This window comes from Zophobas morio, unplaced genomic scaffold (genome assembly GCF_036711695.1).
Source record: "Zophobas morio isolate AGI-343-1 ecotype UQ-CSIRO unplaced genomic scaffold, CSIRO_AGI_Zmor_V1 ptg000014l, whole genome shotgun sequence".
Classification (NCBI taxonomy): domain Eukaryota; kingdom Metazoa; phylum Arthropoda; class Insecta; order Coleoptera; family Tenebrionidae; genus Zophobas; species Zophobas morio.
Window position 1 is genome coordinate 10,013,595 of NW_026972119.1, and position 23,534 is coordinate 10,037,128.

The 23,534-nt window shown below is 32.8% G+C and overlaps 5 protein-coding genes across 7 annotated transcripts; all 5 read right to left on the reverse strand.

The window, feature by feature from the left end:
- Positions 1-531: 531 nt before the first annotated feature.
- Positions 532-2,525, reverse strand: LOC135128804 (heat shock 70 kDa protein-like). Its single transcript, XM_064055881.1, has 2 exons — positions 2,234-2,525; positions 532-2,171 (listed from the first exon to the last, which is right to left on the reverse strand). The coding sequence occupies exons 1-2, from the start codon at positions 2,436-2,438 to the stop codon at positions 532-534; spliced, it is 1,845 nt and encodes a 614-aa protein (XP_063911951.1). The 5' UTR covers positions 2,439-2,525.
- Positions 2,526-4,497: 1,972 nt separating this feature from the next.
- On the reverse strand, positions 4,498-6,496 carry LOC135128971 (heat shock 70 kDa protein-like). Its single transcript, XM_064056051.1, has 2 exons — positions 6,219-6,496; positions 4,498-6,157 (listed from the first exon to the last, which is right to left on the reverse strand). Exons 1-2 carry the CDS (start codon positions 6,421-6,423, stop codon positions 4,503-4,505), a joined length of 1,860 nt encoding a protein of 619 aa, XP_063912121.1. The 5' UTR covers positions 6,424-6,496; the 3' UTR covers positions 4,498-4,502.
- Positions 6,497-8,306: 1,810 nt separating this feature from the next.
- LOC135129273 (heat shock 70 kDa protein-like) lies at positions 8,307-13,625 on the reverse strand. Of its 2 annotated transcripts, XM_064056433.1 has the most exons (4): positions 11,131-13,625; positions 9,082-11,068; positions 8,689-9,028; positions 8,307-8,588 (listed from the first exon to the last, which is right to left on the reverse strand). In XM_064056433.1, exons 1-2 carry the CDS (start codon positions 11,333-11,335, stop codon positions 9,423-9,425), a joined length of 1,851 nt encoding a protein of 616 aa, XP_063912503.1. In that variant the 5' UTR covers positions 11,336-13,625; the 3' UTR covers positions 8,307-8,588; positions 8,689-9,028; positions 9,082-9,422. The 2 variants fall into 2 exon arrangements, with proteins under 2 accessions (XP_063912503.1, XP_063912502.1); XM_064056432.1 differs by having other exon boundaries at positions 8,307-9,028.
- Positions 13,626-13,717: 92 nt separating this feature from the next.
- On the reverse strand, positions 13,718-15,888 carry LOC135128972 (heat shock 70 kDa protein-like). 2 transcript variants are annotated; one of them, XM_064056054.1, is made up of 4 exons: positions 15,844-15,888; positions 15,579-15,792; positions 15,054-15,524; positions 13,718-14,999 (listed from the first exon to the last, which is right to left on the reverse strand). In XM_064056054.1, exons 2-4 carry the CDS (start codon positions 15,781-15,783, stop codon positions 14,566-14,568), a joined length of 1,110 nt encoding a protein of 369 aa, XP_063912124.1. In that variant the 5' UTR covers positions 15,784-15,792; positions 15,844-15,888; the 3' UTR covers positions 13,718-14,565. The 2 variants fall into 2 exon arrangements, with proteins under 2 accessions (XP_063912124.1, XP_063912123.1); XM_064056053.1 differs by having other exon boundaries at positions 13,718-15,524.
- Positions 13,908-14,522, reverse strand: LOC135128805 (uncharacterized). The gene has a single exon (XM_064055882.1). The coding sequence runs from the start codon at positions 14,520-14,522 to the stop codon at positions 13,908-13,910; it is 615 nt and encodes a 204-aa protein (XP_063911952.1).
- Positions 15,889-23,534: the final 7,646 nt, after the last annotated feature.

Sequence of the window (23,534 nt, forward strand, 5' to 3'; positions counted from 1 at the left end):
CTAAAAGTGATGTTTTAAATGTGTTCCTAATGTTTACGACAACACCACCCCCTCGAGTTACATTAAGCGCTTGAATGTTGCGATCTTTTCTATATACTACAAAGTCATGTGGAAAATATTCACTACTCCCTATATCGTTGGTGAACCAGGTTTCTGAAAGGATTATGATGTCGTAGTTGTCGAGATTACAAATATTACTATAGAATTCAGTAGCCTTAGATCTTAACCCCCTGACATTTTGATAAAAACAACGCAACATAGCACTGTGACTGGGTGAGGCGGTTAGTTTAAAGATAGTAGGAGTTCCGTTAACGTATCGTATTTTCAGTTTGTCCTCTCCGTTAGCGATTCGAGCATTAAGTTGTTGCTTAACTAGTTTGTAAGATTCTACTTGTTTGGGAGAAGAAGAAAGAAAATGAAACAAAATTTTAAAAATAACTCTTCCTGTTAATAATAAATTAATAATAATTCATGACAAATTGACTAATACCTATACCAAGCATACTTTTCAAAGTAGACTAGACAACATTATTATATTTTAGGCATGTATTCAAATTCGTAATTTTCGGCAATTGCGTAACATTTCGTTTTCACTTCTTTATAAAGATTTTCTAGGTTATTTTCTTGGTCGACTTCCATGCCAGATAAGTCATTTTTCGCTTTTTTACAAAATACTTGAATTGGCTGGTATTCCTTCCCCACATTCTTTTTATTAAAGTTATACAAAAAACATGTCAAATAGTAATACAAGTGTGTTTTAGTTTTAACAAAATTGTTGAACTTTTCGTCAATTTTTTGGTTTTCTGCTGCATCTACTAAAGAATTTTTAATTTCAAACTCACTCCTGTCACTTCTAGTGTAATTTACTTTCATTTCCCTTACGTTATTTGATAATGCTTCCTCAGCTTTAACTGTTAGTATCCCATTGAAATCAATGTTCAACGTAAATGTTACACGTCGTTGTACGGGAGGTGCTGGTGTTAAACCATCAATGGATAATTTTCCTAAATAACGGTTTTTCCTTACATCTACACGCTCGCCTTCATATATACCAACAGTACTTGATGTAGCACTTTCTTCACTGTTTACATACGAATATGATCCTTTAGCTGGTATCTTTGTGTTTCGACGAATTACAAAATTCATTTTACTTCCGTAACTATCAAAACCTAACGAAAGAGGAATAACGTCGACCATTTTCAGTTGTTCAATTTTCTGTTTTTTACTACTTGATAACATAGCACCTTGCAATGCTGCACCTTCAGCTACACACTCGTCAGGATTTGTAGACTTGTTTAATTGTTTATTATCAAAGTAATTTGAAATCATTTCTTGTATTTTGGGTATTCGTGTAGAACCACCACACAAGATTACCTCTTGAATTGACTGTTTGGAAATCTTTGAATCAATTAAGCAGTTATGAAGTATATCAATAGTTTTTTTGAATAACTTGCTGGCCTTTTCTTCAAAAAGGGTCCTCGTTAAAGTAATAATGATTTTGGGATGTTTGGCTACCAGTCCATATATAGTAATTACTGCTTCATTAGCAGATGACAGTTCTTTCTTCGCTTCTTCGCACATATTACGCAATCTTCGTTTATCATCTGGAGCCATTTGCGCATCGTAATGATAATCTTTGCGTAACACTTCGTAAACATAGTCTAAAATGCAATTATCCAAATCGTGACCACCTAGTTGTGTGTCTCCACCCACGCATAGTACTTCCACGTTGTCAGTTTTTTTTTGAAGAATTGCAACGTCGAAAGTACCGCCCCCTAAATCATAAACTAAAGAAATATGGTTTTCTGTTATATCATTATCGAAATAGTAAGCTAAAGCTGCTGCTGATGGTTCATTTAGAAGTTTGAGCACAGTGAACTCGGCATCTTTAGCTGCTGCTAAAGTGACTTTTCGTTGAGTGACGTTGAAGTAAGCCGGAACGGTTATGACAGCTTTGTTTACGGTTTGATTCAGTTTTGCTTCAGCATATTTTTTTAATTCTTGGAGGATAATTGTACACAATTCTTGTGGTGTTTTCTTGACTATGATATTATTCTGCTTAAAAGTTATCACTGGGCGATTAGAGACGTCTGATATTAAAAAGGGAAAATAGTCCAGAGTTTTTTTAATGTATGTGTCATCAAATTTTCTACCTAATAGCCGTTTTACTTCTGCAATTGTCAAACGTATTTACGATTATTAACAATTATTCTAATTTGATATTTTTGCTTACCGTAAATTCCATTTTCTGGTTTGTGAACTGACATCGTCTTTGCATGTTCACCAATAACAATACCACCTTGCGGTTGAAAGTAGATGAAAGATGGTGTAACTCTTCCTCCTCTTTCATTGTCTAAGATTCGTATTCTGCCTTTCGTATAAACAGAAATACATGAAGTTGTAGTACCTAGATCAATGCCAATCACTATATCGTCCATTCTAGAAGTTGAAAACTCGTTATTTTTCTACTCCTATATTTTAATATGTAGAAGAGTAATATTGCAAGGAATGTTTGTGATAGTACAGAATAATTACTACTGATAATAATTTATGTAGGAGTGTGATATAGTTTATTTGTACAAATAGATTAGATAAATTGATTCCTTACAAATTTATAATAAGTAAATGCAGGCCTCATTCTTCTGGAATCACTAATGGTATGTATTCGAAAACAAGACTAAAAGAAATAAACAAAACTTATACTCAAAAGGTAAATTGAACATACCCGTTTCCTACTAAACTCTTTTAATTATTTGAAAAAACATAAACATGAAATTTTCAGCATTTAGTTAATTGACACATATAAATTTACAAAAAGAAGCATAACATTTGCATTAAAATGTATTTGTTTTTTCCAGACATTACCTTTTGTAAACATTCTAAATATATAGTACATTTTTCCATTTTTTCAAAGATATAGAACTTGATATGTTATCTGTTTTATAAAATACCTTAAAATTTTATTAAGTGACGGCATCAAAATGTCCCCGGTTCATTTCAATAATAGACATATAGTTCACCTACTTGCACAACAAATAAGTAAACTGCTGATACTTTATTGCTGTTGATTTTTCCCCAGATGAGATCACCTGTTTTTCCAAATGGGATGGGGTATGTTTTTTAAGTTGTTCTAATAGTAGGCATGTTTTTTCGTTTTCTTATTGTAGCTCTGACACTTTTAGCTCCAGTTTTAGGTTGGAAAACATTTTCTCATTTTAGTGTAAATATGTTTAACTCAGATAATTGAAATAAAATTAATAAATACTCGTAGTTACAATATTATTAAGAATATTCACAACTTACCTTCTAGTCGACATCTTCCCGTCAACATAAGGAACACCATTTTCGAGCCTTTGAAAATTTAGGTTAGCTAGGAATGCTTCAAAATTTATTTATTTAAAAAAAAATATTTAAAGTTATTATATAGAAAATCCCATGTCTTTGTATTACAAACAAAAAACACAAATTCTTCAAGAAATTATAAAATCAAATTTTGCGAATTTTATTCTTTTATGAGCACCCCAATAAATTAAAATAAAGATATGTGTAAGGTAAACAAGCGTAAAGTATTATATTTCTAGTGAATTTTCCCATACCAAAATTTTGTGATGACGTCATCAATATTTAGCAAGGACGCATATATCGATTTGAACAGATGTAGTGCAACACTGTTAATAACAGAACTGCGTAATCAAATTTTGGAGAAAATGGGGTGAGTCGTCTTTGATTTGATCAATATAATAAATTTCTTCTTTCATCAATTTTTTTGAGTTACCGTGTATACCTAAGTAACTCTAAAAAATACGAATGATTGGTAAATTACAAGGATGCCTTCATAATATTTTGCATACTTTAGATAGGATGTATTCGGCAAAATTCTGAGATGACGTCATCACCTTTTTGTGAGGGGATGAACGGAAAATTTTGATTAACGATTTACCATAACTACAACAACCTTAAAACGTTTGCAAGGTTTCAGAGCATTCGGTTTTGCAGTCTCAAAGTCTCATTGCAAAATATTATATGAAATTTCAAAGTACAATACATATAAAATTTGACAACAGTCGGTCTAGTAGTATTGGAGATTATCTGTCAAATAAAAATCAACACAGACGACGGAGAGACACGCAGAGGAATACGGGTCATGAAACGTCGAGAAATGATAATGATAAGTAGCCAGTTGTCCCACAGACTAGATTACAATTCTTCCTTAGCTTACGTTCAGTACTTTTATTACAATAAAATATTTGCTATAAAATTAGCATTTCCTTGGCTGGCGTATATCTGCTGTTCAAACAAAATCTTAGTCCTGTTGAAACAAAATAAGCAATACTATCTGTTGGTTTATTCCTAATATTCACTAAATTCATAAAAACATAAGAAAATATCGCAAAAAGAAAATTAAACCAACTTTTACAAGTATCTGTTCTCTTTAATACTAAATTAAAATAAACGTATTTATGACAAAATTAATAATACGTTAACAAAGCATTTCTTCTTTCTTAGATTAGGCGACATAATTGTTTTTTAGGCATGTATTCAAACTTATAATTTTCGGCAATTAAATAACATTTCGCTTCTACTTCTTCATGAAGATTTTTTACACTTTCTTCTTGCTCAACTTCCATATTAATTAAGTCCTTTTTTGTTTGTTCGCAAAATTTTTGAATTGATTGATAATCCAAGTTCATTTTATCAAGGTTATACAAGAAACGTGTTAAATACCGAATTAAATATTGTTTAGTTCTAACAAAATTTGTGAACTTTATGTCTGCCTCTTTGTTTTCTGCTGCATCCAGTAATGAGTTTTGAATTTCTAGTTCACTCTTGTCACCTCTAGTGTAATTCACCTTCATTTCTTTAACGCTATTAGATAATCTTTCTTTCGCTTTAGCTGTTAGTATTCCATTGGAATCAATATTCAGGCTAAAAGTTACACGTCGTTGTCCAGGTGGTGCCGCTGTTAAGCCATCAATAGATAATTTTCCTAAGTAACGATTTTTCCTTACATCTGGACGCTCTCCTTCATATATTCCAACAGAAAACGAGGTTTCGTCTTCTTCTTTGTTTACAAATACGTGAAATCCTTTAGTCGGTACCTTAGTATTTCTACGAATTATTACAACCATTTCACTTCCGAGCCTACCAAAACCTAACGAAAGAGGAACAACGTCGACCATTTCCAGTTGTTCAATATTCTGTTTTTTACTAGTTGATAGCATAGCAGCTTGCAAAGCTGCACCTTCAGCTACACACTCGTCAGGATTTACAAACATATTTAAATCTTTACCTCCGAAATACTCTGAAATCATTTCTTGTATTTTGGGTATTCGGGTCGAGCCACCACACAAGATTACCTCCTGAATCAATTGCTTGGAAATTTTTGAATCGATTAAACAGTTATGAAGGATGTCGATAGTTTTTTTGAATAACTTGCTTGCTTTCTCTTCAAAGAGGGTCCTCGTTAGTGTAATAATAATTCTGCGATGTTTAACCACCATTCCGTTTATTGTTATCACTGCTTCATTAACCAATGACAATTTTTTCTTGGCTTCTTCGCACTTAATACGCAATCTTCTTTTATCATCTGGATCCACTTTCGCATCGTAATCATAATCCTTGCGTAAAATCTCGAAAATATAATCTAAAATGCAGTTATCCAAATCTTGACCCCCTAGTTGTGTGTCTCCACCCACGCATAGTACTGCTACGTTATCAGTTTTTTTTTGAAGAATCGCAACGTCAAAAGTTCCACCCCCTAAATCATAAACTAAAGAAATATGGTTTTCGGCAATGTCGTTATCGAAGTAGTAAGCCAAAGCCGCTGCTGTTGGTTCATTTAGAAGCTTGAGCACAGTGAACCCGGCATCTTTAGCTGCTGCTAAAGTGACTTCTCGTTGTGTAACGTTGAACGAAGCCGGAACAGTTATCACTACTTTGTTTACGTTGTGATTCAGCTTTGCTTCAGCATACTTTTTTAATTCCTGGAGGATAAGTGAACACAATTCTTGTGGTGTTTTTTCGATTTTTGTATTATTCTGCTCGAAAGAAATCACTAGGTGGTTAGAGACGCCTGAAGATATTACAAATGGAAAATAGTTCCGAAATTTTTTATTGTATGTGTCGTCAAACTTTCTACCTATAAGCCGTTTCACTTCTACAAATATCACAGTGTGTTAATAAGTATTAAGAATTATTCTAATTTCAAATTAACTTACCGAAAATTCCGTTTTTTGGTTTATTGACTGACATAGATTTTGCCTGTACCCCAAAAGCGACACCACCTTGTGGCTGAAAGTAGATGAAAGACGGTGTAACTCTTTCTCCTCTTTCGTTCTCTAAGATTCGTAGTCTGCCTTTTGTATAAACAGAAACACACGAATTTGTAGTACCCAGATCTATGCCAATCACTATGTCATCCATTCAAAAAGTTCAAATTTTTGTCTATATTTTGATAAACAGAAAAGTAAGGAACGTAATTTTGCGTCAATAGAGAAATGCTGCCACTACACTGGTTATATTTTTTTCCTTATGAAAATAAACGTAAAGCGTGATATCTTAAAAAACGTTTATTGATAAGCCTTATACGGCACAAATATATTAGATTAGTTGATTACTTAAACACTCATAGATTTATCACCGTATGTAATTAGTGCTAAATTCTGGTGTTATATTGTACGTACTTTGTGTTTTAGGAAATATCAAGGTTCTAAAAAGGCACTGGTAGGCGGTAGAGTTGAATTTATTTATATATTATTATCTACCAATGTCCAATATCTCTTTTGTTTTAATTTTTACTTCCCGAGAGTAAGCGAACTTGACCCTTTCCTTTTTTTTCTTGCACTGATAATGCGCTGTGACAACTTTTCTTTTGTGCTGTGACTATTATTATCCATGTTGATGGTGTCATCATAAATTTTTTATTGGTCAAATATAAAAACGAGTCACTTACTCCATTTTCTCGAGAATGTGAAAATACGCACATCTTTATAAAATGAGAATTATAATGTTCATAACATTTTGTTCGATTGTGGTTTAATTAATAATTTTAGTCCCCTATTGTCTTGAAGACAAACTCATTCAAATCAAATTAATTTCTACGTGACATTCTTTCGATGTATAAACATAAATAAACCCTTCAGATTCCTATTACCTAGTGCTGAAGGATATTTTATCTCGTTAGTTATGTCTATATGTACTTTACATATAATTATATTTTCCGTACGGCGCAGGGGTTACGGGGGTGTCATTTATGCCGGTGGTATTTACTTTACAGAGGTTATCACAAAACGAAAATCGTAAAATCAAATTTTATAAAAAAAATTTAATTTGTTTTAAAGAGTTGGATTTGTCGGATTATACTTAAAATAGTATTCGACCAATTTTTTATTGATCAAATTAAGGACGTCATTTTCTAGAAAATGGATAAAGAGGATACCCACGCTTTATTTAATTATGATCAAATAAGAATATGTAATAATCATATTCGAAATATTTTCTTCCATTGTGAGCTAATTAATCATTTTAGTCCTCTGTTTTGAGGAGACAACTCAATCAAATCAAACAAATTTCTACGTGACATTCTTTCATTGTATAAACATAAACAATCGAACTTAAGCATCTACACTGATAATAATACACTCTTTTCCGTTATTATTTGGCTAATTGTTTTGCATCTATGATCTGTATGTTCGCCTTCGTATTATACAGGGTTAGTATAAAGTCCCGGAACGGTCGAATAACTTTGTCATTTGAAAAGTTTTTTTTCTGAAATTTGTTCTGGATATATACTTGATTACAACAGTTTTACTTTTTTTGATTGCTCTTGTTTTGACAGACAGGGCCGCCTACTTTTTTTTTTAAGGGTACACCCAGGTTTTTTTGACATTTTCTGAAGTAGAATAAAAAACTACTTTCAGAAATTATCAAAATATTTATTTCTACTGATATAAAAAATAGAAAAGAAATCACAAAAAACACTTGTATTACAAAACTACATAATTCATTCAGACATTTTGTTGATCGATTACATCACTGCCAAATTGTAAACGGAGAACACTTTGAACATTTATTGCAGTCCCACTCATAGTTTATTATTTATTAGTATTTTCAAAGATGACGTGATCACTCATTATTAATGAGCGGATTTATATGCACAAAATTTCATCGAAATATACAAAAATCTTAAAACCCTTTAGTCATAACAGTTTAAATCAGTGTTCCAATACACCTGTTTCTTTCTAATCTTTTTTAATTGTTTGAAAAAACATGAACGTGAAGTTTTCAGCAGTTAGTTCATTGATACAGATAAATTTACAAAAAGAGCACTACATTCGCATTAAAATGTCTTTGTTTCTTCCAGAAATTACCTTTTGTAAGCGTTCTAAAAACACAGTACATTTTCTACTTTTTCAACGACGTAGACCTTGATATGTCATCTGTTTCATAAAACGCCGTAAAATGTTATTAAATGACGGCATCACAATTTCCCCGGGTCTTCCCAATAATATATATTTCAGCCACTTGCAAAACAAATGAATACATTGTTCATACTCTATCGCTGCTGGTTTTTCCACAAATGACATCACCTGGTTTTTCAAATATGGTGGCAATCAATGTTTGTTAAGTTGTTGCAATGGAATGTTTTTTTTTTCTTATCATCAACGCATTACATGATATATTTCTTACCTTTGAATTTGAAAGACTAAGGAACCAGTATGGGCAAAGCTCTAACACTTTTAAGTCCACATTGTGCCTTGTTTAAATAAAGTTACGGGTTGCAGATACACATATAAAACACTGGTTTGGCACATATTAAATGTTTTAATGTGCTCGGAATACTAACTGATGTACAATAAGAAATATATTTAGAGCAGGCGGTGAAAATTCAATCGAAGAAAGTGTCACATCAAAAACTTGTTATTAATTTCAAGAATTTTTCTATTTCGCAATTCTTCTTCTAGCACGATCCTAGTATTTAAAAATTGCGTTAAAATTTCGACTTAGTATCTTGCAGCAGATATGTTTTCTGAAAACATCATTTAATTAATTTTATTGTTAAAACACTAAGAAACTTTTTACCATCAAAAGTACCAAAAAACCGAACCAATAATTCTGCGTTGGCTAATCGCCGCCCAAATAGCTACTCTCTGGGTATATGGGGTTGACTCCATGTAAAAATGAGGACTTTCTGAAGTCTACATTCTTCTGTTTTGTGAGGTTACATATTTCATGCCTATTTATATTGATTATCTCAACTATTCACGTATAACAATATATACTCTTAAGTAAATAATTACAGAAATATTCGACAAAATTTAACTACATTTTCGTCTTTGTATTATTGATTTTTAAGAAAAGTATTTGTTACGAAGTTAGTAATACTTAAACAAACACACTTTATAGGTTAGACAGTGTGGATATTACTCATATTTGGGCATGTAGTCAAAATTATGCCGCTCAGCAATTGGATCACATTTCATCTTCATTTCTTTATAAAGATCTTTTACCCGTTTTTCTTGGTCGACTTCCATGTAATCTAAGTTATATTTCGTTTCTTCGCAAAATATCTGAATTGACTGATATTCTTCACCCAAGTTCCGTTTATGAAGATTATACAAAAAACTTCTTAAATATTGATTTACATACTTTTTAATTTTAACAAAATTTTTGAATTTCTCATCGATTTTCTGATTTTCTGCTGCAGCGAGTAAAGAATTTTTAATTTCAAACTCACTCCGATCACCTCTGGTGTAATTCACTTTCACTTCCCTTACGTTATTAGACAATTCTTCCTCGGCTCTAGCTGTTAGTATCCCGTTATTATCGATGTTCAAAATAAAAGTTACATGTCGCTGTCCGGGTGGGGCAGGAGTTAGACCATCAATAAATAATATTCCTAAGTATCGATTTTTTCTTGTATCGGTGCGTTCGCCTTCATATATTCTAACAGTACTTGAAGTATCATCTTCATTTTTATTTACATACCGCCAAAATCCTTTAGCTGGTATTTTCGTGTTTCTGTGTATTGCAATTTGCATCGCATGACCAAAACTATCAAAACCTAACGATAGAGGAACTACGTCAACCATATGCAGTTGTTCAATGTTTTGTGTTTTACTAGTTGATAGCATAGCAGCTTGCAAAGCTGCACCTTCAGCTACACATTCGTCAGGATTCACAAACTTATTCAGTTGTTTACCTCCGAAATAATCTGAAAGCATTTCTTGTATTTTGGGGATGCGAGTAGAGCCACCACACAAAATTACTTCTTGAATCAACTCTCTGGAAATTTTTGCATCAGCTAAGCAGTTATGTAGGATGTCAATAGTTTTTTTGAATAGCTTGTCAGTTTTCTCTTCAAAAAGAGTCTTTGTTAACTTAATAATAATTCTCGGATGTTCAGCTACCATTCCATTTATAGTTATCACTGCTTCATTAGCCCATGACAATTCTTTCTTTGCTTCTTCGCACTTAATGCGTAATCTTCTTTTATCATCTGGATACATTGTCGCATCGTAATTATAATGTTTGCGTAATACCTCGAAAATATAATCTAATATGCAGTTGTCCAAATCGTGACCTCCTAGTTGAGTATCTCCACCAACACTTAGTACTTCCACGTTGTCAATTTTTTTTTGAAGAATCGCAACGTCAAAAGTTCCACCTCCGAAATCATAAACCAATGAAATATGGTTTTCGGTTATATTATTGTTGAAATAGTAAGCTAAAGCTGCTGCTGTTGGTTCATTTAGCAGCTTGAGCACAGTGAACCCAGCATCTTTAGCTCCTGCTAAAGTGACTTCTCGCTGTGTTACGTTGAAATAAGCCGGAACGGTTATCACGGCTTTGTTTACTGTCTGATTCAATTTTGCTTCTGCATATTTTTTTAATCTTTGGAGGATAATTGTACACAATTCTTGTGGTGTTTTCTCGATGGTTCTATTATTTTGTTCAAAAGAAATCACTGGGCGATTAGAGACGCCTGAAGATATTACAAAGGGAAAAAATTGCAGAGATATTTGAATATATGTGTCATCAAACTGTCTGCCTAAAAGCCGTTTCACTTCTACAAAGCAGTGTATTAATATTAAATATGAAGTATTATTATAAAATCTCAAAATTGCTTACCATAAATTCCGTTTTCAGGCTTCTGAACTGACATCGATTTTGCATGTTCCCCAACAAAAATACTACCTTGCGGCTGGAAGTAGATGAAAGATGGTGTAACTCTTCCTCCTCTTTCATTCTCTAAGATTCGTGTTCTCCCTTTTGTATAAACAGAAATACACGAATTTGTCGTACCCAGATCAATTCCAATTGCCAGGTCGTTCATCTTGGAAATTAAAAACGTTGCACTTTTTTTTCTTATTTAATCCATATATTATATAGTAGTATGGCATCTCAACAAATGTTTATTTGATAAGACTGTAGATAGCTTAAATAAATAAGATAAGCACTTAAAAAGTTAACAACACCACAAATCGTTAGCCTTTTAGTAAGTATAATTTTTCTATTAAACTTTTCATTTCTGATTCTATAAATCCACAATAAGGACCATCAAATTCGTTTAAGATACCTTCGTTTCTTTCAGAAATGGTGTCTTCTTTATTTCAAATGGAGTGAAAGAAAGGGATATCGGGTAATCATGATAATTTGTAATCGATTCATCTCTAGAAATGAATCTGTATATGTTCGCTGAAATGGCATTGTTAAATTCGGCCTTAAGTTACGTGACAGAAAAATTTTTGACAGAATTATTTTTAATTATACAGGGTGTCTCAGAAATAAGTACATTAATTTTAACCAGGAACAGAACTCCTGGAATGAAACAACTTTTTTATATTGCATTTTTTCGAAAACTTAAGTCGAATTTAGAATTTTCCCACCCATACATTCACGAGCCGTGTATGTTCACCTTGAATAATAACAACACTACAAGAAGGTACCCGAGCAACCGTTTTGACACTGAAGTTTGTGTGTCACAAATGTCTAATTTATAGACGAAATGTGTTGAAATGGCTTTGTTTTCAAATCTTGAATACACCGATATCGTTTTAACCTATGGTGAAACTCGACGAAACGGTTTTATTATTTGCATTACACTGCATGTCGGAATTTACAGACGTGTTCTTGTTGAAATAATGTTGATCGAAATAATCTCCATTAGGAAGACTCACTAAACAAGCTTAAGAACCAATTCTCTATCAAAGTGTATTAAAATTTAAAGGTTGTTAAAAATAAACAGCCAAATAGCCAATTAGATTTACGAATTTAAGTCATTACTGTGGAAATTTGCAATTTAACACCCTTTAAATTTAAGAAGTTGTAACAGAATTGCACCAATAGACTCATCTTTATCAACGCATTCATATTTTTGGAGCAATCTGTTTCCTGTTGCGGTCACTCCAGATGAAATATAAACAGGTGTGTTTTCCTAACATAATGCACGCAAGGCGAAGTGGTAAGGTATGGGTAATTAAAGTAATGGATTCAGAAAAGCAAGCTCTACAAAAATCTGAAAAAAAAATGTGTAGAGAATCATTAAAAAAAGTTGGATACAAATAAACAAAAAATTATAGTATGTCAAAATATATTTATACCATGTAATTTAGATTTTTATACTGTCACTGGTAGGTATTATTTATCTGTTATATGTATTTGTTTTAATGTATAGAGGTTATCATAAATAAATGTTCCGGAAACATATATTTTTTTAAAGTAACAAGATTTATTGCGCTGTACTTTGGGGAAAATCTTGTCGAAATAACCTTCGACAATTTTTTAGAATTGCTTATACCTACAGGCCGACTCAAAAAGAATAACGATTGAGTCATTTTATTTTATTGATTAAATAAGAAATGGTTCAATCTATTTTCCCAAAAATTTGGGAATATAATGCTGTTATTATTACTATTACACTGCACCTATCCAAATTGATATATCTCCTTGCAAAATGTTGATGTCGTCATCACAAAATTTTGTAAAGGAAAAACTCATTCGAAACATGCGCACAGTCCCCTTTTTTACATTTACTTTAACATTACATACATATCTTTATTTTAACTTATAACATAACAAGAATAAAATTCGCAAAATCAAATTTTATAATTTTTCGTAAAATCCGGACACGTTTCATTGTACTTCAGGGGCTAGGAAAGTTTCGTCGAAATAAACTTAAACAATTTTTTTTCTTTTCTTATCATGACAAGTTTTTCACATCGGAAATTAAAAACTGAGTTAACACCTTTAAATTCGCATTATGCATGATTTAATGATGTTTCTGCATGAAATCGCTACTATACTTACACACTGTATAGTACAGAGGATACTGTGTGAATAGTAAATTTTGAATATGGGATACGAAACACTTAACTGCCACCCATGTTGATTTATGATTTGTAATATAAGTACATTAATATATATCTCCACTAATACAAGCGACGAGTGGCTACCAAATGCGTGGGAAGAATTCAATAAATCGTCTATACAACGAAAATAATGCTTTCGATTTATATAGTTAACAAAAATGTGACACAGTACTCTTGACATCTCTCATAAGTTTATCACAAAACAAGGAACTTGATGAAAATGTAAAAAATGTAATATAACATGTTTTTGAAATACCAATACACTTTCATTATTTTTATTAACACTAACACAAATTAGTGTTAGAAAAAGATTTTACACAAATTTGCTCTGATTATGTTGCAATAAGTTATTTCGTAAATGCATAATGTCTAATATGTGTTACGTATTATCTTATTCTTATTATTATTAGGTATTTACCACAAAATTTGACGCATATTTTAAATTAATTTTCGGCTGAATTGTTACTTTTAAGTTCCGATATCTATCGAAAAAATTACTAATACTTACTTAAACAGAAACTTTTTGCAGGAATATTATTATATATCTAATTCAGGCACGTAGTCAAAGTGATGACGCTCAGCAATTGCATTACATTTTATTTTAGCTTCTACGTAGAGATCTTTCAGTCTATTTTTTTGATCGACTTCCATATCCCATAAGTCATTCATTATTTCTTGACAAAATAACTGAATCGACTGATATTTTTCACTCAAGTTCTTTTTATCAAGGTTATACAAAAAACTTTCCAAATACACATATACCTTTTCTTTAATTTTAATAAACTTTTCTAACTTTTCATCCATCTTCCGATTTTCTACGGCATCTAGTAACGAATTCTTAATTTCAAATTCACTCCTGTCACCTCTGGTGTAATTTACTTTCACTTCCTTAATGATATTAGATATTTTTTCTTCAGCTGTAGCTGTTAGTATTCCGTTGTTGTCAATATTAAGAGTAAAAGTTAACATTCGTTGTCTGGGAGGTGCCGGTGTTAAACCATCAACACATAAGTCTCCTAAATAACGATTTTTTCTTACATCGGTACGTTCTCCTTCGTATATTTCAAAGATAGCGGAGGTATGACCTGAATCTGTACACGACCGAGATGCTTTAGCCGGTATCTTCGTATTTCTACGTATTACAAAACCCATTGCACATCTGAAATAACGAAAACCTAGCGAAAGCGGAACAACATCAACCATTTCTAGTTGATAACATTGCAGCTTGTAACGCTGCACCTTCAGCTACGCATTCGTCAGGATTTACAAACTTATTTAATTGTTTACCTCCGAAATACTCTGAAATCATTTCTTGAATTTTGGGTATTCGGGTGGAACCACCACACAAAATTATCTCTTGAATCGATTGCTTAGAAATTTTTGAATTGACTAAACAGTTATCTAGGATGTCAACAGTTTTTTTAAATAACTTGCTGGCTTTCTCTTCAAAGCGGTCTCTCGTTAGTGTAATAATAATTCTGGGATGTTTAGGTATCATTCCGTTTATAGTTATCACCGCTTCAGTAGCCGATGACAGTTCCTTCTTTGCTTCTTCGCACTTAATACGCAGTCTTCTTTTATCATCTGCATCCGTTTTCGCTTTGTGACGGTAATCTTTGCGTAATACCTCTAAAATATAATCTAAAATGCAGTTATCCAAATCATGACCTCCTAGTTGAGTACCTCCACCAACGCACAGTACTTCTATGGTATCAAATTTTTTTTGAAGAACCGCAACGTCGTAAGTACCACCTCCTAAGTCATAAACTAAGGAAATATGATTTTCGGTAATATCATTTTCGAAGTAGTAAGCCAAAGCCGCTGCTGTTGGTTCATTTAGCAGCTTGAACACAGTGAACCCGGCATCTTTAGCTGCTGCCAAAGTGACTTCTCGTTGCGTAACGTTGAAGTAAGCGGGAACTGTTATCACAACTTTGTTTACTCTCCGATTCAATTTTTCTTCAGCATATTTTTTTAATCCTTGGAGAATAATTGTGCATAATTCTTGTGGTGTTTTCTCGATTTTTCTGTCATTCTGTTTAAATGAAATAATTGGGACATTAGAGACGCCTGAAGATATTACAAACGGAAAGTAGTCCAGAGTTTTTTGAATATATGTGTCATCAAATTTTCTACCTACTAACCGTTTCACTTCTAGAAATATCGCAAGCGATTAATAAGAATTATTTTAATTATAGATTTGCTTACCATAAACTCCGTTTTCTGGTTTATGAACTGATATCGTCTTTGCGTGTTCGCCAAAAACTATACCACCTTGCGGCTGAAAATAGATAAAAGATGCTGTAACTTTCCCTCCTCTTTCATTTTCCAAGATTCGTGTTCTGCCTTTTGTATAAACAGAAACACAAGAATTTGTCGTACCTAGATCAATTCCAATGACTAAATCGTCCATTGTGGAAAACTACAAGATTATATTAATTTTCTAATGTGACAATCAGAATAGTAATATTACAAGGTGCAAAATTTGTGACAAAACAAAAAACTCACTACTGGTTAGGGTTTTTTATTCTACATGACAATAAGATTATTTATTTGCTAAGCTCACAGATCGCTTCAATAGATAAGATAAAGTTAGAAACTTTCCCAGTTTATTACCACAAATATTTAGTCGGAAAATTCCACGAAAGATATAGTGCGTTTACGACTTTGACGTCATAACCTTTTTACAGCGGATCCTTGATAAAATTCAACAAATACTTACAAGTAATGGCGCACTACACAGAGAGTTGTACCGTGCTGAAATAAGTTTTACTTGTTACTCTTAGAATAGAGGAAGGAGGTACTATACCTTATGATGACGTACTTGTTAAAAGTGCTATTACTGGTATTACACTGCATCTATCCAAATTGATAGGGTGTCCTTGAAAAATGTAAATGAATTTATTACAAAATTTTGTAATTGAAAAACTCACTTGAAATAAACGCGTAGCACGCTTCTTTACCTTTACTTGAACATTATATACCTACATACCTTTATTTTAATTTATAAGGGTTATCATAAAACAATAAAATTCGCAAAATCAAATCTTATAATTTTTCGAGACAGCTGGATATAATGTTCTGTACTTTATGGACGAGGACGAGGGAAGTTCTATCGAAATAATCTCCGACAATTTTTTTTTATTAAAGTATTATTTTCTATTTCTTTTATATTTTCTAGATCGTGGCGTGCACGTAGAGTACAATTTTTAAATACACCGTTTAAGGAAACTTTTTGGTACCGACGTTATATGTCTTGTTAGTAAGTTTCATAGCGTGTCTAAAGCAAATAATATGTTTTTCCACTCCCATTATACTAAATCTAACATTCGGTCGATATTTCGACACATGGCGTGATCATTTTAAAAGGGAGAAAATTGACTTATCAATTACCACCCCGCTGTTATCAGAAGGAATCGACACTTAATACCTGCTGTGACGTCACTCGGACACGCTTCCACTTCCGTGGAATAAATCATTCAGGAAATGAGCTTACCGATGAAAAATTGGCCATGTGACTGGGGAAGAGCTAAAGTTCAGACATCTGGCCGCTAAAAGATTTTAAATCGTGTGTATAATTTCTCGGAAAATAGTGCTGAATGTTTGATAATTTGCGTTTTAAATAACATAAAAAGACGAGAAGGCATGGTGCTCTATTTCATATTATTCTAAAGTTGTATGAAACAGTTTTCAGGTTGTGAATGATTATTTGATCATAGAGTTATACACCACTTTTATATAAAAGGGTGAAAGAACATAATACATATAATAGGAAAATAGAGCACATACCTTAATTACAAGAACTTAAAAAAATACTAGTCTATATTCACTTGATTTCTTGATTATTTTGTAAGCTAAAATACAGTTTCTTGCAGTTCTACATAAAGATCTGTAGAACAGTTTGACGTTTACCAATATTTTCACTAAGTCAGCAGCAGGGGCCAGCGCCTCTCGGATCTTTAGTCTGGACTTTCATCAACTAATAAAATTAGCGCCAAGACTTGTACCTTAAAGCTAATTTGGAATTTAAAGGGTACAACAGCATATGGATTTGGGAGAAAAAGCAAAGGATTTGGTACATAATTTTTCCAGGATGTAGGGTTTAGTGTTTACCGGAAACTGAAAGTTATGGAACCAGTTTATCAATGAAAGTAGATCGCTTACTAGACAGATGGAAAACAATCATGTGCGAGCTAGTTAACTGAAATAATTTAAAAAGTTTGGAAACTTGAACTTGGCGTTATAAAATAAGTGTACCTATATAAAACACAGACAATATTGTTACAAAAATATTTCATTATAAGTATGGACACCTTTTTCTATAAAAATAGCTGTATATTCGTAAAGAAAAGACGAAAATATTAAAAACTTTGGACTTCCAGATCACTGTGCGTTATTTCCCCGATCTTCTCTGTATTAACATTACTGGACTTGGATTGTGGCAATTAAGGGTTGTTTGTTGGGATCGCTAATAGGACCCAGTAATTTCTTGACACAGCGTATACGGAACAAGGAGCAGGCAAATCAGCCTTGTTAATTCCGGGGGAAAGTCCGGCAAATTAGGAGAATATCAACGGCTTAACTAAAGACTCTCGATGCCAGCATCACGCCATCCCTGGGGATAAGGGGGATATTATAGGGAACTAGTAATCCCTTTCAGTGAACAGCCGTACGTCACAGAGTCGACTGCTAATTGCTGCGTGTAGGATATGATTACTGCCAGAGACCAACACCAGGAATCGTTAAATGCACCCCACAAATGGCCCACGCTTGGGATTAATTAGGTGGATTTATGTAACAATAATCACTCATTTACAGAATGGGGAAAGAAGTTAATATTACACTGAGTTAAATTACAAATACGTTCATTACTTGAGTAAGATTATACCACAACGTATTAGTAACAAATGAATTACTAGAAATTTTTGTTCAAAAAGCTGTTTCAAGGTCTCTTTAACATCCAAATATAAATCAGAGACACACAGTTTCTCTTTACATCTCGTTAAAATTCCTAATTATAAACGCATATTTCAAATGATAAATCTAGATCAATTTTTCAGGCTGAAAATCAGCGCATATGTTACAAATCTTTGACAAATAGCTCGACAGATTTCGCGCCACCGTCTTTGATATGTCGCCAAAATAGTTTTCTTTGCTTTAACAACATGTTTCAATTAGTCACGCACCAGATTATGAGCTCAAAAGAGATTTGAAGTATGGCATCGTACAACATCAAAACAATCTAAATTTGTCTCTTTAAACACTTGTGTTTTACGATCAGCTGTTGATCCGCAAAAGCTCATAAAAAGAAGCGTTGTGGGGTTTATATTTCACTTTTTATTGTAATTAAAATTTCAGTTTGTTTTTGTTGTCGGATGTGAAAAACGACTGTACCCAACGGTTGACAAATTAGTTGCGTGATGATGTGTTTTTTATTTTCTTCAATAACACGTTTTTGTTTTGTGAGCAGCGCTTTAATCCAAGAAACATATTTTAATTGTCGGATGCATATGGAACGCGAAGAGTTATAGCAGGGATTTCATTACACAAGACAAATCGCCGAAGCGGAGCGCAGTATTTTTAGACTCTAATTTTATCATTGGTGCGATGAATTTTGTGTGGTATTTCAGCTACGAATTGTTTCGGAGCTAATTTGAATTTGTTTTCTTTCTACTTGGAATTTCTTGATAAATAACGAATTTTCCGGTATAAATTATCCTGATAGCGGCTGACAAATTTCTGGGAATGTTCATCTTTTGGTGGCCAAAAACATTACATTCGTTAAGCAGCCGTGCATAATAAATCATTTGAATTTTTGGCTCCCACTCCATATTTAACAAAGACAAGTACGGCTTGGAAATTTGAATTTATCAACAGAGCTAACTAAACAGAAAAAACATTTTTGCTTGCAACATTTTTTTATTAAAAATACTTTTAGCGTAAACTACTATTATTATTGAGAATTGTTGAGAACCCTTCTAAACTATGTAATATAATCTGTTTAACTGCGTAAGTGTTTAATAATAGTCAAAAATTTGCTTATACATTTTTTTCAAAGAATTCTATCAAATGCAGCCATCGATTCTAAAGTAAAATTACTGTTTGTCTTTTAATTACTTTATTTATGTCTAATTTACCTTTAAAACAATTTAACAAAATTATTTTAGGGTATTCAATACATTTTCAGAATGTAATATCTCTTTTATAAACAGACTTATTATGAACACATTTTAAATATAACCTGTCTACAACTCTCTCTATATAACACAAAGCGGTTTTTTTAAATACAATTTATCACAATTTTTTTTTAATTTTGGTGAAACTTTTCATCAAACATTTATGGAAATTTCGGAACATGGTTTTCACCACTGTTTTCAACTTACTAAACTCGATTAATAGAAAACGTTTTTTTTTTTTCGGGAATGAGATGCTGTAAAAGCAGACACACAGACGACACTATTAGGGGTTATGAAACATCGAGAAAATGTCGCAGTCGCAGTCGCCCCACGGACTCAATTACAATACTTCCTTAGGTCACGCTCGGGAAGGGAAAAGGAATGTTTTTAAGTTTTGCAGAAAATAGCTGCACTAGCTTTATTTATATTTCAAAATGTACATAGGATGAAAAATCTATGACGTCTGAATAAATTTGTTACGAATTTCGTTATTTGAAACAAAACGTCCTTAGAAATGGAAAATTTCAAAAACATTATTTAGTCGCCATTGTAGGTCCTGCTTTACAAAGATCGCATTTATTTTAACTTTTCCTGAAAATATAAGGAAATTTACTTTTGAAATTCGTACTGATGTTATCACTATTCTTCAAAAATTTACTAAACTTGTTTTTAATTATTTGTGACTATATTAAAAGTCAAGGTTTTGTACACAATGTTGTATAAAATCTAGTATATTTTAAAGTTTTGGTGCAATTTTATAAAACAAAATTAAGTGGTCTATTACTTATACATTGTGCCACTCCTATTGCTATTACTAATTGTTTTTAATCCAAAAATTAAAAAGAAAAATAAACCTCGTTCATAGTGTACACACAATAAATATCTTGATTTGTTGTGTGATATATTTTTGCGAATTTGAAGTGTGCCGATTATACGAAAAATTAAGCAATGTATTTCAAATTTAGATTTACGAGATTCTGCAACTCTATTTTTAATAGAATAAATTCAGTTCATAAATTACATTTTAGAGTCTTTGATGCGTGAAACACTTAAGAGACGATTTACAGCGATGTTGTCTAATATTTATACTAAAAATTATTATCACGACAAACCATAAAACCTGGAACTATTTGCAGCTATAATAAAGCATTCATCACGAAACCTAATAGTTAAAAACAGTAAATAAAATATCCAAAATACATCGCTGTTTAATGATACACAAATTCTGAGTTTAATTACTGTCGTTAAAAGGTTTTCAACTTCAACATAGTTATTATAACTATTACCCTTGCTGTTACAGTGTGTTATGATTCATTATATTATTTACAACTTGTTTTCTCCGTTTACGTTAAAAACCATATGATCGATATTATTTCTAATTGAAGTGCCTGAGAAAACAATTAAAGTGGACTGTCGATTAGTTCATATTGCTCAGTAATTTCAAATTTCAAATTAATATCATCAATGTAATAAAAACTCAGAACAAAAAAATGTCATTATTATTATTAAAACAAAACCTTTTCATTTTGAAACAGTGTGCATCTTGACTTGAATATCATTGTTGACTCAGATAGGAGGACAGTAAATTCCACTCATTATAAACCCTATTAGTGATAAATTTCTGCCTCAATCTAGTGCAAAACTTGTCCTTATTTACTTCCTGGTGTAGCGCTGGGGACTAAACACATTCAGCAAATTCAAACAAAGGTCTCACAAAGCTTTTATGTAATTTTAAAAATATTACAGAAGTTGTAGGCAGTGAAAAATAATGGACCATGTATTAAGCCCTGTGGTACTCCACTCATAACATCAATGGTTTTACCAAGTAGATGCCCAACCTGAATACGAAAAGTCCGCTCACTTAAGAAAGAATTAATCTATTGGAGATTTCTCCGCATATCTAGATGTTGAACCTAATATAGAAGACGGTGCTTTGGAACTTTTTCAAATGTTTTGGCTTAAAGTACGAGATAAATGACATCAAAAAGAAACTCGGAATCCAAGTTTCTAGTCTAAACAGACAAACAGCAAAGAAAGTTTGATTGGACCGATTTCTCAAGCAAACAAGGTGGTCTAAAACTGCAATTGATCTTCAACTAAACGGACTGTAGTTCAAGGCGTCAAATTTATCACCTTTTTCAAAAATAGGCCGAATGATTGCATTTCTCCAGTCGTCTGGCAAGAAACCTAACTTAAATATCTGCTAGCGAGTGCCACTTCCACTCGTTGTTGAAGCTCTTCCAAAGTTTCTGGCTGATTTCCATTAACTAACTGTTTCATCCAACCGATCGTTGAAATCGTACTTCTTGACGAGCATGTGGACTTTCATCGGACCAAATGTGAGTGTTGTGACTGTTGAAAACAGCATTGCGAGTGAATCCTGCTTCATCCGTAAACAAAATACACATTAAAAAGCTGGAGCGTTCACGATTCTGCGGTAACAACCATTTGCAGTAAATTACACAACGTGGACAATCAGCGGGCTGCAAACTTTGCACTTTTTGAACATGGTATGGACGTGCCCTTGTTATTTTAATGTACGATGCACTACAAACTGTGAAACTCTCACTTCAATTGCAAGTCGGTGAGTGCTGATGTCGGGCTCTTCTTCGTCTCGTTCCAAAATTTGTTCTTCAACTTGCAGTATTTTTTCTGTCCTATCACGGCCACGATCGGGAGTTTGAGGTTGAAGGTACCATGATCTCGGAGATGCTGTATCATTGATGCAAAAATGTTGACCTTGTATAGCTCATAGAACGTTTTCGAGTCAGTTTCTTAAATATATTCCTTCGCAGTCGTCGGTTCCCATTGTGTCCTTGAGGGCAAATTCCAAGTTGGCCAGTTGCGCCGGTGCAAGTCACTGCTGCAGCGCAACTTTGCAGTGCTGATTTGAGTATAACACGCTGGTTGCCAGGAGTGATGGACTAAACAAACACACTTGTGTCGAATTTTCCACTGCAATTTGCAACATCGAATTGCGGCACCTCTAGTAGGTAATGCAAGTTATCTCCAAAAATGGCGGTCGTCTGTCAAGTTTTAGCGGGTGTTTCTGTTATTTTTTCGAAAAACTTAACAAAAATTAAGATGTCCAAGTATCTAAGTTCTGATCTAATAACAGCATATTTTGAAAAATTCTGCTGAAGCACGCTACGGTTCGTGGAACGTCCGGATTTTTTTACGTATCAACAAACATATTGCGACCTACAGAAGCATGTATTGCTAGTCAAGGACAACATTTTCAACATTTTTTGTAAAAGAGTAGTACCATTCTAAGTTGCTTTTATTTTTGTTCTAATAAACAATGTAAAATCGTTGTGGCAAGGAGCAAACATCCGTCAGAATCAAAAGTCGATCACCATGAAGCATTACCAAAAATCGGTCGTCGTTTCTACAACGAATAATCTTTCGTACTGACGTTTAACGATGAATGAATGCATGAATAAACGAATGATAACAGCAAAAAGTCGGTTTTATTTTTAATTGAAACTGAAAGTGTTTACATCGTTTTTTCGAACGTTTTTCCACTTCTGTTTACAAGGTGTGTCAGCGACTTCGTATCGAGGATGGTTCATGGGGGTGTTGCCCCATTGGGATTTTAATTACTTTTTTCTATATTTCCACACTACTACGTTACGTAATGCCGTGGTTAAAATGATTGGATATATTTCGAAATCACCCTGTACAATAATCCTCAAAACCGGGTCTCTTATAAGTGCTTGATTGACGTTAAAATTTGGTCATCAATGCAAAGTTTGTATCACGACCTTTTGACTCTTACAGTGTTCGTATATTTCGCGACCTTATTATGAATAATTCTTTTGAATGCATTGCAATTTTCACTGACTGCTTGCTTGAAAAATATTGTTTCCCATTCAAGGTGGATTAACATTTGACCTAAAGATTTAAATTCTATGCATGTCCTAATTGAGACGGTAGTCATGTAAGATTTAAAACTAATTTATATGTCAATTTTTAAGGTGGCGTGTTC

Coding starts and splice junctions, on each gene's coding strand:
- LOC135128804 (XM_064055881.1), bottom strand. CDS start 2,438: ATGGACGATATAGTGATTGGCATTGATCTAGGTACTACAACTTCATGT. Junction 2,172..2,233: donor ACCAGAAAATGGAATTTACG/GTAAGCAAAAAT, acceptor TGACAATTGCAG/AAGTAAAACGGCTATTAGGT.
- LOC135129273 (XM_064056433.1), bottom strand. CDS start 11,335: ATGAACGACCTGGCAATTGGAATTGATCTGGGTACGACAAATTCGTGT. Junction 11,069..11,130: donor GCCTGAAAACGGAATTTATG/GTAAGCAATTTT, acceptor ACTGCTTTGTAG/AAGTGAAACGGCTTTTAGGC.
- LOC135128805 (XM_064055882.1), bottom strand. CDS start 14,522: ATGGGTTTTGTAATACGTAGAAATACGAAGATACCGGCTAAAGCATCT.
- LOC135128972 (XM_064056053.1), bottom strand. CDS start 15,783: ATGGACGATTTAGTCATTGGAATTGATCTAGGTACGACAAATTCTTGT. Junction 15,525..15,578: donor ACCAGAAAACGGAGTTTATG/GTAAGCAAATCT, acceptor CGATATTTCTAG/AAGTGAAACGGTTAGTAGGT.
- LOC135128971 (XM_064056051.1), bottom strand. CDS start 6,423: ATGGATGACATAGTGATTGGCATAGATCTGGGTACTACAAATTCGTGT. Junction 6,158..6,218: donor ACCAAAAAACGGAATTTTCG/GTAAGTTAATTT, acceptor TGATATTTGTAG/AAGTGAAACGGCTTATAGGT.